At 36.6% G+C, this 16,209-nt stretch overlaps 1 protein-coding gene across 1 annotated transcript; it reads left to right on the top strand.

The window, feature by feature from the left end:
* The first annotated feature begins 4,995 nt into the window (after positions 1-4,995).
* On the top strand, positions 4,996-7,334 carry LOC131612170 (provicilin-like). Its single transcript, XM_058883980.1, has 6 exons — positions 4,996-5,338; positions 5,459-5,634; positions 5,810-5,890; positions 5,993-6,316; positions 6,560-6,872; positions 7,007-7,334. Exons 1-6 carry the CDS (start codon positions 5,047-5,049, stop codon positions 7,147-7,149), a joined length of 1,329 nt encoding a protein of 442 aa, XP_058739963.1. The 5' UTR covers positions 4,996-5,046; the 3' UTR covers positions 7,150-7,334.
* The last annotated feature ends 8,875 nt before the right edge of the window (positions 7,335-16,209 follow it).

A 16,209-nucleotide genomic window follows, 5' to 3' on the forward strand; every position in this document is an offset into this window, starting at 1 on the left:
GGCTGCTTTTGAGTGGCTGGCAGGTGAGGAGGTGGATTCGGGAAGTGTTAGAATGGATCAATAATTGGTTGATTACATTTGTGATAATTTTGCGATTGTTGTTAGACTCTCGGAGAGATAATTAACCGTATAAAATCTATGGGGTGGGACTAGTTTTAGATTATAGCTAAAAGAGGCTTAGACGCTGACATAGACGTTTGGTTTGCTAAGTTGTCAGATTTAGTGGAGGTGTAACTGTGTTTTGATTTGTGGTTGGTTTTTCGGATCCGACATTGTTTTGAATTTGTTTCTTTTGTATTGGGTTAGCGTTCTTTGTGTTGTTTAATACAAAGTTGCTTATATAAAAAAAGATAAAAGATCAAATGAGAGAATAGAGAGCGGAACTGAAAGTGAAGAGCATAAATGAGAGTGAAGAAAGAAAAAACATTAAAAAAGATGGTACGAAATGTGGGAGGAAGGGGAATTAACATGACACCCCTCATTTTATACATGTCACCCTCCAAGTAGTGCATTTTTACCAAATTATTCCTGTAAAATATCAGATTTTTTTGAAATTTCCGGTACCGTACCAGAAATTTCATATAAATACCGGAAATTTTGTTGGATTTACCAATTTACTGTGTCTGATGCTACATACCGGAAATTTAAAATTTCGGTACCGGATATTTCAAATTTCCGGTATGTAGCAGCTGTTAAAATTAAAACCAGAAATTTGAAATTTCCGGTATATGAAAAAATTAAAACCTTGATCATGGGAATAATGTATCAAGAGTGCACATGTATAAAACTACCGGTACATGTATAAAAATTTCCGGTAAGGGAATAATGTATCAAGAGTGTACATGTATAAATATTTCTGGTATATGTAGCAGCAGTTCCCAATACTTCGAAAATTTGAAATTTCCGATATATGAAAAATACTAGAAATTTCAAATTTTCGGTAATATTGGGACTTATTTTTTTAAATCGCACCAGAAATTTTGAAATTTCCAGTAAATGGATTCCGAAATTTTGTAAAAAACAAAGCATTTTCAGTATCGGCCAAAAAGAGGTACCGAAAATTTGCTTTTTGATTATATTGACAACAATAATTTTTTTCAGAAAAAGGTAAAAAAAATTTGAGTAAATAGTGTCAAGAGCATTTTGGGAGTAATGTAAAATGGAAGGTGCCATGTAAAATTTGGGGGGTGGCATGTTAATTCCTCGAAACGTGGAGAAGAAGTGAGGAACCTAGACGTATTACTTTATATATATATATATATATATATATATATATATATATATATATATATATATATATATATATATATATATATATATATATATATATATATATATATATATATAATAAATGGCATATTATTTTATTAAGATTATAAATTAGAAGAAAAAAAAGATGAGAAAATTTTAAGATAATGTGTGCTCGTAAATTTGGTTTACGTTTACGGTAAAGTGTGGGTAATTGGCTGAAATGTATGTATGTCACAAGTATTTTTTTAAATTTGTTTAAAAGATTTTTTTGAAAATTTCTTTGGCCACCTCCCTATGGGGGTCACCCCTAGCGAAAATCCCAAAATACCCCTGCTTCGGAAATGAACTTCCGAAGCGCTTTTTTTTTAAAAAAATTTCCTTAATTCGGAAGTGCATCTCCGAAAACACCTCATGGGGGGTGTCTGCGGAGATGAACTTCCGAAAACACCTTTGTTCAGATTTTGGGGGGTTTCGGAAGTTCATTTCCGAATTATGCAGAAACTGTGTTTTTTTTTTTATGTTTTATCTAAAACAGTCTCGCATTTTAATTAAACGTAAACGCCAAATAAAATAAGCAATAGATAAACTGAAAATACTAATATGATAAATAAACAAAAAAAAAATACTAATCCGATGAAAATAATATATACAAACCGAAAAAAATAAAAATAATGTGCTAAAGATACAATCCGATAACAAAAAATATATAAACCCGACCACTACTGGGTGTGCCTAAACCTCTCGCCCTGAGACCTCCTCTGCCGCGTGTATGTCGCCGCACGGCCCGCATCAGTGACGATCATCTCCATCACGACGACTTCCTCTGGACCGCCCCGCTCCACGATACCTCGACCCAACGCGTCCTGCCCAATCATCGATATCCGCTGGCAGATCGGCATGAGATCAATGGCGTGATCATCCTCGGCCTGCTGGTTCTCCAGGATCTCCTCGTGTGTTGGCCTAGGAGCGCCGGGAATGTCGGGTCTCAGAAGAGGATGTGACACCCGGTAGAACCATGTGACGTATCCCTCCTCACAGTGCCAGTCCTGGGTGACCCGAGTGAGACGGTACTCCAGCGGTACCACATGATCCTCCCAATGCTCCCATATGGCAGTGAGCTGCACTCGGGTCACAGTGTCGGGAACAGCCTCAAAGGGTGACCTGGGTATCCGCTGCACGAATCCGAACTGACGCATGCACCGCTCAGGGAGATATCGAACCATGATGCCGGTCCCGCAAGCCAACCAGCCAGAATAAAGTGCAATGCCGTCAAAGGGGACAATCTGAGTGTAGTCGATGAACGGCCTCCAGGTGACGTCGTCGTGCAGAGTGCAGTCCAGGTATCCACGGTATGGTCCCACCGCATCGTTCCCCCTCGGGAGATCGTATCTGGCGGCCCTGGGCAAGGCGTCCACGTACGCAGGATCGAGGTGGTAGCCGTGGATGCGGGAGAAGTAGGAGATGATCCAGCTCTGAAACAGAAACAAGATAATGTATTAAAATTAAATACGAAACATATATAAATAAATAAATACGATAATGTATTAAAATAAAACGTACCGTAAGCAGTATGCAGGATCCGACCAACTGCCTCGTCCTCCAGTTGGAGGCCTCATTCAGCTTCTGGTAGAGATATGCCAGAGTAGCTGACCCCCAGTTCCACTGGTGAACGGTATCCAGGTCCATGAAATAGCGGAGGTAGGCCACGTCGACGTACCTGGCACTCTTGTCCACAAAGCATTCAGCGCCTACCACATGCATGTACCAGCACCGGAGAGCGCAGCCGCGGTGGTACTCCCTGAATAGGTCGTTACCCTCCTGCTCGGCCTCGGCCGCCGCGTCCTGGTGGAACTCAAAATAGAGGCTCAGTGTGTTGAACCGGACATGACACCCAGAAGTCGAGACGCACTCCAGGTGAGCAACCTCGTGCGGCATGCCCAAATAGTGCATCATCCACTCAATGGCCTCGACCCTCTGGATCCTGGAGTGGTCCAACAGCCACCCCCTGATGGGCAGGTGGAGAAGACACTGGACGTCATGCAAGGTGATCGTCAACTCCCCCACCGGCAAGTGGAAAGAAGACGTCTCCTTGTGCCAGCGCTCCACAAATGCCCCCTGCATGCCGGTGCTGATGGTGGTGTACCCGGTCATGCAGAGCCCGCTAAGCCCTGAACCTCGCACATGGTCGTTAAACCACTGAGCTGCTGGTTTAAACAGACCGAAAATCTTCCTGGAGTGGTTCACCATTTTCAATGGCTCTCTCTCCTGTTACAAAAAAAAACAAATAAGCGAGAAATAAACGGTAAAATTATAAAAAATGGTGACAAATAAACGGCTAAGTTAAAAAAAATACCTCTCCCTCCCAGATCCGCCGAGCGACGTGATCCTGGTAGTGAATCAGCAGGGAAGTGTCAAAAGGCCCTCCCGGATAGCTATCCACCTCCTGCTCCTCCTGCTCCTCCTCCTCCCCGACTGGAGGGTCAACATCCGGTATCACCTCCTCCTCATCCTCATCCTCCTCCTCTCGCTGGCGGGAAGAAGATACCCGAGCCAGCCTACTCCTAGAGCCTGAAGCAGATGAACTCTCCACCAAGTCCTGTGGAACGCGCACACGGCGTCCCCGGCCCCGCCCGCGTGTCGACGCCAGCTGCGCCGCCGCCCGCTCGCGTCTAGCCGACGCAGTCTGGGACTCCCTGCCCTGTCTGATGCGTGCTGGCTGGTTGCCTGACATGTTCCTGTAAACAATCGAAGTCGATTAATATGCGAGACAAATGAAAAAACAAAAAAAATGCACTTCTGATACAGTTCGGAAGTTCATTTCCGAAACTGGGATGAAGGTGTTTTCGGAAATGAACTTCCGAAACACCCCTGCGCAGAGCTTTTCTGCAACCTACAATGGCAGACCCCAAAATCAAAATTCAAACCTATGTATACACATTCTAAACATCCTAAATATCACTATAAACCTAACCTAATACATTTTTTGCTATTTGTAAACACCCTAATATACATTTTAATCATAGATCTTAAAATCAAAATGCTTACCTATTGAATAGATTGGAGGACTTTAGAATGTAATAGAGCAAGTAGATGGAGCCTTTGAGGTAGCTTGGAACTGGTTTGCACAAAAATCTCTTTGGGGTTGAGTTTGAAGAAGATTAGGGTAAATGATTTGGGGGAGGGGGCTGTTTTGCTTAATCTGCAAAACGCGCAGTATTTCGGAAATGAACTTCCGAAAATGTGTTTTCGGAAATGCATTTCCGAAATGAGTTAAATTTTTCAAAAAAAAAGGCGCTTTCGGAGATGCATCTCCGAAAACACCTTTTTCTTACATTTCGGAAATGCATTTCCGAAGTCAGGGGTAGTTTGGGTTTTTCACCAGAGGTGGACTAGAAGGTAGGGAGGTGGCCAAAGAAATTTTCATTTTTTTGACTAACCAACAAATTAAAATTCAAAACCTAAGTAGAATTGAATGTAAATTATTTACTCAAGTGAAACGTAAACATTGATGCAATGCGTTGATTACAAGCTGTTAACAAACCACTTATGTGGCTGAATGCAATATGAATGTCTATGTTCATCAAATTCAAACAAATTCCACCACCCAGGTTGAGTACCACCTCAATTTTGTTCACTTCAACACTAGTCAACATGCATGGCACACTATGGCCAAATGTTGGTGCATGTTAATCTTACAACTTTCATTTATTTAGTTATAAATACCCTCTCATCCTAATGTACTTCATCATCTCATCATCCATAGTAAGCAAAAGTGACACACTAATTCAAATCAACATGGCTTCTACTACGATCAAACTCTTAATGCTGTTGGAAATTGCTTTCCTAGCATCGGTTTGTGTCTGTTCTACATCCGATCAAGAGAATCCTTTTATCATTAAGTCTAATAAGTTTCAAACTCTTTATGAGAACGAGAATGGTTACATTCGTCTCCTCCAAAGATTTGATAAACGTTCTAAAATATTTGAAAATCTTCAAAGCTATCGTCTTTTGGAATATAAGTCCAAACCTCGTACTCTTTTACTTCCACAGTTCAGTAATGCTGACTCCGTCCTTGTAGTCCTTAGTGGTAATGTATCACATACCAATTTATATATTACAAATTAATTATAAATAGTTTCTTTATAAAGAATAATATTTTTCACTTTATAAGCTTGCGAATATATATAATGTTAATTGTAATTTGCAGGAAAAGCCATCATCACAGTGTTGAATCGCAATGATCGAAACTCTTTCAATCTTGAACGTGGCGATACCATCAAACTCCCTGCTGGCACCATTACTTATTTGGCTAATCGAGATGATAATGAGGATCTTAGAGTATTAAATCTCGACATCCCAGTAAATAGACTCAGTCAATTGCAGGTAATATAGTTGGCGCTTACCTTTTCTCATATTACACATGGTCTCCATGCAACCACATAAAACAAATTTAGAGGGATCTGCAATAGCATCACTACAATAGTTGCGACCTTATTTTTCCACATTATATTGCAAATTTTTTCTACTCTTACCCTTGTTTATTTGTCATTTTCAACAGTCTTTCTTATTATCTGGAACTCAAAACCAACCGTCATTTCTATCCGAGTTCAGCAAGAACATTCTAGAGGCTGCTTTCAATGTAAGCATACAAAACACATCATTTATTTGTTATTCATGTATTTGTTTGGTTACCTTTATTTAAATACTCACTTTGTCGTTTTATATATTGTTAAAAATAAAGACGGATTACGAGGAGATAGAAAGGGTTCTTTTAGAAGAGCAGGAACAAGAGCCACAACACCGAAGGAGCCTTAGGGACAGGAGACAAGAGATCCGCGAAGAAGATGTAATAGTAAAAATATCAAGGGAACAAATTGAGGAACTTGGCAGAAATGCAAAGTCTAGCTCCCAAAAAAGTGTATCATCGGAATCTGAACCATTCAACTTGAGAAGTCGCAATCCTATCTATTCCAACAAGTATGGCAAATTCTTTGAGATCACCCCAGAAAAAAATCCACAACTTCAAGACTTGGACATATTTGTCAAGTCTGTGGATATTAAGGAGGTATAGCAAAATTATTTTCATGCAACTAAACTAAACAACAAATTATATATTATTATTAATTAAAAAGATACTTATAATCATTTTACAAGTGTTTTAGAGTATTTTATTTTGTTAGTTTTAATTATAAGATCAAAATCATATCACTAAGTTGACATCTCATTTACAACAAATTTGTTATTTAATACCCTATTTAATTACCTAAAGTCGTTGTTAAAATTATTTTTTGTTCAAATTTAATTTTAGGGATCTTTATTGTTGCCAAACTACAATTCAAGAGCCATTGTGATAGTAACGGTTAATGAAGGAAAAGGAGATTTTGAACTCGTGGGTCAAAGAAATGAGAACCAAAAAGAGAAGAGAGAAGAAGGTGATGAGGAAGAAAGGCAAGAAGAAGAGGAGATAAGTAAACAAGTGCAAAGGTACAAAGCTAGGTTTTCTCCAGGTGATGTTTTTGTAATTCCATCGGGTCACCCAGTTGCCATAAATGCCTCCTCGAATCTCAACCTAATTGGATTTGGAATCAATGCCGAGAACAACGAAAGATACTTCCTTGCAGGTATGCTATATTCTTAATATAGTATTGAAATTTGAAAATGACATATAAACAAAAGTGTTTTCCTAAAAAGGTGATGATTTATGAGGAAATATACTAATTAAGTATTAATTTTTTGGTTGATTGAAAATTTGAAGGTGAGGAGGACAATGTCATAAGCCAAATACAGAGGCCAGTGAAAGAGCTTGCATTTCCTGGATCTTCTAGGGAGGTTGACAGACTCCTAAAGAATCAAAAGCAATCTTACTTTGCAAATGCTCAACCTCTACAAAGAGAGTAAGGAAGCCATCAAATAAGGAATCATCTATCTTGTAATAAGTAATAAATATTATGCATGTATGCTATAAAGAGCTATAGTTCATAGTAAGCAGAGGATGAAATGTCATTCTCTTGTAGCTATAACTCGAGTTCCAGTTTTCTATTATGAATAAATAAACCAAGAATAAATTTTGAACCTCCTCTTAACTACTATGTTTTTCTTATATAATACTCCTTTATGCCACTATAGATGATTTAATCCAACATAAATAATGAATCATATATTTAAAGTATATTTTTGTTGCCATAACTAATTTGATTATAGAAATAAAAATGTTGGAATAGTGCTTTAAGGACACCCTTAAAATTTTATTATACATTTTCATTATTTGAAATAATGTGTAATTTTATGAAAGTCTCTAATTTTAAAATTAAATTTATGTTTAAAAGAAGCCGTAATGAATTAAAAGATGTAGAAAGAAAAGAAAAGAAGTATAAAGAAAAGAAGCATGTGAGAAAAGTGAAACATTAAATCAACACAGTCTTATCAATGGATGTAAAGATTCATCAGCTACTCAATAATCTGTCTAATAAGTCCAATTAAAAATATTGAAGCTCACCGTGGAAAACCTTGAAATATGACCTAGATTTTGAGGATCCTCTACTCTTACTCATTTCTCTTGAAAAACTCAAGGATTCACCATTATTGTCAATCTTCAAAACTTTCATCTTAGTTAATTCGTTAGTTCTTATAGTTGATTGGACATCCTCTAAGGTTATAGAATATTTCTTACCATAACTAAAAGCAAAATGAGACCATCAAGAGTAGAGACTTATGTTCATCATAAAACTTCAGTTCATAATTCTGCATGGTATGTAAGACAATAACATTACATGTGAAAAACATTAGAGCTTTGTTTTAGAAAAATTTATACGAAGTGGATAATGCATACAATTCTCCACTGTATAAGTCTTTTTTTACCATCCATTTTATAAGTGTTAATACAAGAATACAAATAACAAAGTTATGTGGGTAAAAGATTAAAATCCGTGGATATAGATCAAAAATATATTCCAACACCTTTATTTCTCCGTCCATTATAATTTCCTATTCTTGATAAAAATTACCATCACAATAACCTATAGTGATGGTTTTTAAGTGTTAATGATATGTCGTTGTTTACTGCAAGAATATGAGTTGTTGGAACCGAGTTAATAGCTATATCCATAGGTGAATCTCTATTGCTATAGGCTTTAGAGACATCATTTAACGCTCATTTTTTTCGAATTTTTTATTTCCAAAATTTGTCAAAAATATCATAGTCATCTCTTTATACAATTTTTTAAGTTAATTATTACAATTAAGTAAATAAATAAATTTATGAAACTTCAATCATTTTTTAAACGGGTTAAATATTTTGTGGTCCTCCTAAATATCTCATATTTCAGTGCCTTAAAAAAATTTCCTTCAAGAAATGATCCTCCTAAAAATTGTCATTCACATTTTGGTTCCTCGTGCAAAAATTGTCGCTAATTTAATTGCTAAGTAGTAAATTGTTGCTTAAATCGTCACTAATTTTGTCGCTCAGTTGTAAAAATCGTCGCTAAGTTGTATGAGGGACCAAAAATATGGATGGAAATTTTTAGGAGGACAATTATTTCAAGAAAACTTAAAACTTTTTGAGGGACTAAAAATGAAATATGACTAAAACCTATTGTCATTCACACTTTAGGAGGCTACCAAGCCAGGGATGAAATCAATATATGATAGTATCAACTCAAAGCTAAACTCTCCTGTTTACAACTTCTCACTTAATCACTAGCCTTCCTATGAATTCTACCTAAGACTCACCTAGGTATGAGGCCCTCCTCAAATCCCCACAATCATAACCCGTGACAAACACCACAAACAATAAAAAGTAGAAGACACTCTTCCAAGACACACAATTCTCAATGTTTAAAAGCTTATGAGAACGATACTACTCTCCTTGCTTAACAGCTTCGGAGATTAAATAACATTCAACACCTACAAGTTTGTGAATGCACAAAACATGGAACTTACTGCACAACTACAATAGAACCATAAAAATACAAATATCAGTCCCACTTCAAACTAGGTTTAGGCCAGTCTATTTATAGAATTAGTATTGACTAAATTAGACCTAAAACAACAGCAAGGAGGCTGTACAAAGTCTGTTGCTTGATCTCCAAGAAAATAGGTTTTTAATCGAATCTTTCCTAAATTGTCTCCAATTATAGAGATTGTGAAAACTAACAAATATCTCTGATTGAATATGAGAGTCAAGATAATCAAGATGCTGAAAGAATACAAAGATTGTTTTGCTTGGGATTATGGAGAGATGCATGGACTAAGTTGAAGTGTCGTGGAGCATCTGTTTCCTATTCAGCTAGGTAAAAGGCCGGTGAAGCAACATCCCAGGATATTCGCCCCAGAGATCACATCGAAGATCAAACAAGAAATCAAAAGGTTGCTCAAGAGCAAGTTCATTAAAACTACAAGGTATGTCGAATGGTTGGAAATTATTGTTACCGTTATTAAGAAAAATGGAACTCTTAGAGTTTATATAGACATTATAGATTTAAATAATGATACGCCTAAAGATGAATATTCTATGCCGGTAGTGGAGATGTTTGTCGATTCTGCCGTAGGGTATGAATACCTTAGCATGCTCGACGGGTATTCCGGGTATAACCAAATCTTCATAGCAGAGGACGATGTACCCAAAATGGCATTTAGGTTCCCAAGGGATCTAGGAACATATGAATGGGTCATACTGTATTTCGATCTTAAAAATGTCGGAGCAACCTATCGGAGGGCTATGAATGCCATGTTCCTTGATTTCATAGAACATTTTATGCAGATATATATATATATATATATATATATATATATATATATATATATATATATATATTGATGATATTGTAATCAACTCTTCATTAGAGGATGATCATTTTGACCACCTTCGACGAGCCTTTAAAATAACGAGGAGATATGGATTAAAAATGAATCTACTTAAATGTGCTTTCTGTGTGCATGTAGGAGACTTTTTAGGCTTCGTAGTACACAAAAAAGGCATCGAGATCAACCAAACCAAAACAAAGGCAATCTTAGATCTCAAGCCTCCATCGACAAAGAAACTGTTGAAGTCTTTTTTGGGGAAAATAAACTTCTAGAGAAGATTCATTTCGAATCTAAGTGGCAAGACAAATGCTTTCTCTTCCTTATTAAAGATCAAGAAGGAAAGTGATTTCCATTGGGGAAAGGAGCAACAAGAAGCTTTCAATGCAATCAAAGATTACCTAATAAAGCCTCCTATATTATTTCCACCTAGTAGGAATAAGAATATGAGATTATAAATAGCTGAGTCTAATTTAACAATAGGGAGCATGTTAGCCTAGGAAGAAGATAGTGGAGTCGAAAGATCCATTTATTACCTTAGTCAAGTATTAATAGATGCATAAACTAGGTATAGTGTGATAGAAAAATTATGCCTATGCTTGTATTTCTCATGTACGAAACTTAAGCAATATATTAAACTAGTTGATGTTTATGTTTCGTATTATTATGATGTTATCAAACATATGTTGTCCAAGCCAATTTTGCATAGTCGAATTGAGAAATGGGCGCTAGTATTAACTGAAATTTCCTTGTTTTTTATGCCTTTGAAAGCCATGAAAGGCCAAATTATGATAGATTTTACAATAGACCACGAAGTAGTCGAACCACTAATAAACATGGTTGCCATACCCCAAAATTTGACCATGATATTTTGAGCCACATGACTTTCAACTGCTTAAGACTATGCAAGAATTGGGCACACTTACCTATTTCCTAAACAATCAACCCACAACTAGGGTTTTGATTCTCTCAAAGTAAAATCAGGTTCTGACACCTCAAGTAGACTTCATGGTTTCCTATATGTTTCAAAGAATCCCCATACAAATTTTCAAGCCTTGATTCCAAAGATTGCCCAGTCAATTGCTCAAAAGGTCGACAGTCGACTATGCTAGGTTAAAAGTTAACTATGGTCAAACTACAGTCAAAACTCCTAATTTTTTGCCAACATCAACATATTGGAGATATATCCATCATTTGATCAAGTATTGATCATGATTCATCAGGAAAAACTCCAAAATCATCAAAAGATAAAGTTTCTAAATTAGGGTTTTAAGGAGAAAGTCAACTGAACTTTGACTGGTCCAACCAAGGCTCATTCTCAAGGAAATTCAATTCTATACAACTTTTATGTTAGGCCCAAGACTAGGAAATGCATCATTTAAGAGATATGAGCCAAAACATTACAGGTCGTTTTAAAAGTTCATAAAAAGCTATCTTTTGTCAGGACAATTATTATCAAGATAAAATCTTCAAATGCAAAAAAGGTTCTAAAGTGGCTTGTAGAGGACATCTTGGGCTTTCCAAAAAGTACTAGATCATATCCATATGATATAACAACTCCAGAGATGAGTCCTAACTCCTCAAAATCCAGTCCAGGTATCTTCTGAATTTCCATGGCTTTCATACGTTCTTCCAACAACTTGTATTTGTCATCGGGATGTTCGTCCTCATGATAATAATCCTCTTCTTCTTCAGAAGGCTTGGCAGAATCATGGTTACTTTTTACATCAGTCTTGACACTAGCATCATCATCTTGCTCGTCCTCGTCACTGTCTTCAGAGACTTCGGCATCCCTGAGTTGCAAGATCGGTCTAAGCTTTTTCACCTGAGTCTTCTTACCCTTCTTCTTCTTCTTTTTAGTCAGCGTGGTTTTCAGCTCTTCTTGCCCCTTGGATAAATTCAGAATCAAGGCTTGGAACTCAGTGTTTTGAGCTTGGAGATCCTTAACTGATTGTTCGTGATTCATGATGCTGAAATAAACAGCGAGGAAGGATGAGAAATCCATCATAGGAAACCTGTTATGCGATGTTATGAATGCAAATGAAATGTTTTCAAGGATCTTTGGGAATTTAGTTAGCAACATTAGAAATGATTTGGTCGCATCTTCGTTCGAAGGACTCTGATTCTTGGATATTCTTTGATGGGAATCAAGCTCACCATATCCAGTGGGTCATAGCCTCTGATTCGGGGATACTTTAGAATTTGAAGGTACATGGCTAGAGGAAAATAAATCCTCTTTCCCCTTGATAGGTACGGTGTCTTTAAATTGGAAGGTGTGTGGCCAGAGGAAAATAAATCCTCTTGCCCTTTGATTAGGAAATCAGTCCTTGATAGGAGTCCCTGAAATTGTGCGTCCTAAATCCCTAAGATCCTTGAAAGGGTTAGTTAAGTCATGTTATGCTTATGATGTCATGATGTCATGCGAATGCGTTCATTAGGCACAACGTGAGGTAGTAAGGGCGAACAAGTCCTTTTAACAAAACCTGCAAGGAAACGAAGGTTAGTAGCAAACACAAACAAGTCATGCAGGTCACATAAGTCACACAAGGAAACGAAGGTTAAAAGGAGATTATTTTCTACAAGAGTTTAACAAAAAACAATATATATATATATATATATATATATATATAATAAATGAATAAAAAGTTATATAATAAAAAGTAAAGGAATTAAAAAAGAAAACTCAGCTTGGATATGGTGCACCTGCGAGCTGAGGCCATGGATCTGTGTGTAGTGATGATCCTACGGAAGAGCTCTGAAGGCGTACGATAGGGCCTCTTCACGTTGTACGCATGGGATCTACAAGTGAGAGTTAACAAAGAAATAGGAAAAATATGTGCAAGAGGTGTGGATCGATCCCACCACCTCAAGCACCAAGACCTTATAGCGCTTCCTTTTGCCATCACACCAAACTCTATTCGCTGATGATAACGCAGACAAACAACAATATATCAAAACAATAAATTTCAAACAGAAATTTCGCGCGCCCAGCCAATGCTTCTTCTTCGTTGCACTTCTGCAAAAAGCCACCGTTTTGGCTACGGTGGTAAAGCGTTGCCATAGATTTCTAACATTATAACTGTTCCGTACGTGCTAGGCCTGAGAAATTGATTGGGATTGCTTCCAAGATGTCCTAGGAAGGTTGTTAAACAATAAAAACTCCTTGAATCTAACCACCAAGCTTAATCCGAATTTGATCTTTCTTGAGTTTTTCAAGTGTTGTTAAGGCTCCTAGCTGCAGAAAAAATCCCCTAATCCTTGTGAATGTTTTCAGTACTTATAGTACAAGATGTTAGGTCAATTAAACTTAGAAGAATCCCATTAAATCTTGCTCCTTGATGGTGAAAACTTTGATAGAAACTTGATTGGAATTTGTTATGCAATCATTCCTAAAATTGGTCAATTTCAATCTTTTTACTCCAAATATTCTTTGCATGAATTTGATTTATTTAGGGGTATATATTGATTGATTTCTTGGCCTAAAATTGAAGCAAGATCACATCTTTCATTATTTATTATTTTACATGATTAAATTATGATTTAAATAAATAAAAACCATAAAATATCAATAAAAATAATATAAAATGGAGAGATATATTTTTGGGACGTGCATTGGCCTAAGATGAAGATTGGATGAAAAGAATATAGGCCCATCTGGAAATATTCGGAGTTTTGGACCTTTTTCCTTCATGTATACCCTTGAAAATAGGTGAACTTGTGCACCTTGTCATTTCCTTACACTTCAACATTTTTCAAAGTACTGGGCCTTTCTAGAAACCTTGAGGAGTCCTCTAACCAATGTTTTTGGTCCCATGTAAAAATAATTTTCCATGCTCCTTGTGTGCTCTTTTGAAAAAGATGACTTTTGGTTGACTTTTGAAAAGGACCAATAATGTTTTGATCCATATCTCCCAAATGGTGCATTTTAGACTTGGCATGTGAGAGACAAATTTGTAGAGAATTCCATTTCGTTCAAAATGAGCTTTGGATGGAAAATTTCTGATGTTCCATGAGGGAGTTATGGCTGGTCAAAGTTCAGTTGACTTTCTCCTATGAAAACCCTAATTTAGAAACTTTTGGGATTGTTGATTTTTGATCTTTCCATGATGAACCATGATCAATTCTTGATCAAATGGTGAATGATACTTCAATATGAGGATGTTGACAAAAAATCAGGAGTTTTTACTGTATTTTGACCACAGTTGACTTTTAGGTCAACCCAGTCGACTGTTGACTTTCTGAGCAATTGATTGATCAATCTTTTGAATTAAGACTTGAAAATTGGTATGAGGATCCTTTGAGGCATATGAGAGACCATGGGTTTCTTTTGAGGTCTTAGTACCTGATTTTACTGCAAGGAAAGTAAAACCCTACTTCAGAGGCACTTGTTTAGGAGATAGGTAGCTTTGAGCAATTGGAGATCTTTGAGCATTTGAAAGTTAGGTGGACTGAAATGTGATGGGAAAATTTTGGGGTATGACAATATGCCTGACCTAAATAAGGACCATTAAACCCACATTCATATTTTTGTCACTTTTATTTATATTTATTTGAATTTTATTCAATTAAAAGCCAAATAAATTAAATAAAATGCCAGATAAGTGAATTAATTCACATGGCTTGGGTTTTAATCATCCAAAGGCCCAATTAACACCATGAAATAGTCCAAAAGCGTGCAGCTCCTATTATGATAGGTTTTGGTTAAATTTAGAAGGAAATTATGTGATTTTTCAATCAATTTTTCATCTCACCAATTACTTGGTGTCCAAGCCCAAGATTTGACCTAAAAGCTTCTCATACATATACCTAATATGTTCAGAAAAAGGAGGACGAATCAACAACCTCAAAAAGACGTTCAAAGCTTCAAAGTTTCAAAACTAGGGCAAACAAAAATCTCTCCCTACAACCACTCTCAACCCAAGCCAATTATTCTAATCTCTTCTGAGGCTTTACAGAGTAAGTGAGGTCGAATCATAACATGTGAGGATGAATGGAATTCGTATGCAGTGGTTTCCACATTCTCTCATATTTCAAACTTTTGTTATTTGCATATTATAGCATTTTAATGTGATTTGATGATTTTATTACGATCTGGTTGTCATTTAGAGAAGATTAGAACCGCTGTTATGAAGCTTTAACGTAGAAATTACATGTTGCCATGGTTAGGGTTCAAAGAAGCTTCATGTTCGTATTCAGCCTTAGGGTCGTTTTCAGGCCAAACGAATGTCATAATCGTGCTCAGAGTACCAGTTTCCATTGAACCATGACCTTTGTTCCTGTTCATGCATCGTATTTTTTGTGTTTTGAAATTTTGCAGAATTTGAAGAAAAATCCTCAAGTAAATCTGTGGCTAACTCCGTAGCAGATTCTGCAAGGCTGAAGGGAGAAGAAAATGAATAGTAGAGAGGACTTTTTGACTGCATGTGTGGCCCTTCGATTGGGCAGTCAACAAGTATACCAACTTGCACCGTTTGTGATTGGCCGTTGCTTACCAATTGGGACCCACATTTGACTTAATTTGGAATTTATATTTTTATTTCACATTTCATATTTAATGATTTTGGTGTGCATCTCTAATAGCAAGCGTGCGCAATCCATCTGGCAAAGGAGAAAGTCTGGTAACGCATGAATCATGTGTTCGATCCCCAACGGTGCCTAAGTTTTTTTCTCTATTTACATGTTTATGTTATTTCCAGATCCAGCGCTACAGCCTAGCGCGTGTCCACGATGCGCCCTCCGTCATCAGCCATTGGATATCATTTAGACTAGATCCAAGGACTCAGAGGACGTCTTCCCTATGATGCACCCTCCAGAACTTTCACACCAGATCCAGGCGCCCAATTCTTTTATTTTTCTTTGTCTTGCTGTTTTTTGTTTGTTTTTTTTTGTTTTAATTAACTCCTAAATTAACACAAACCAACTATTAACCATTAACTAAAAATCACAAAAAAATAGGATTAGGATTAAATAATCAACCAACTCTTTTTTTTACATAATTATTTTCCTAAATAATTTAATTAATTTAATTAGTTACTTAGTTAATTTTAAATCATTAAAAATAATTAGTATTTATTAGGTTTTAATTTGTTTGATTAATTCGATTTTGTATATAATTTTGTTATGCCGAATTAGGTCCCGATTAAATCTTAGGGATTGACA

Source organism: Vicia villosa, linkage group LG6 (assembly GCF_029867415.1).
Source record: "Vicia villosa cultivar HV-30 ecotype Madison, WI linkage group LG6, Vvil1.0, whole genome shotgun sequence".
Taxonomy (NCBI): domain Eukaryota; kingdom Viridiplantae; phylum Streptophyta; class Magnoliopsida; order Fabales; family Fabaceae; genus Vicia; species Vicia villosa.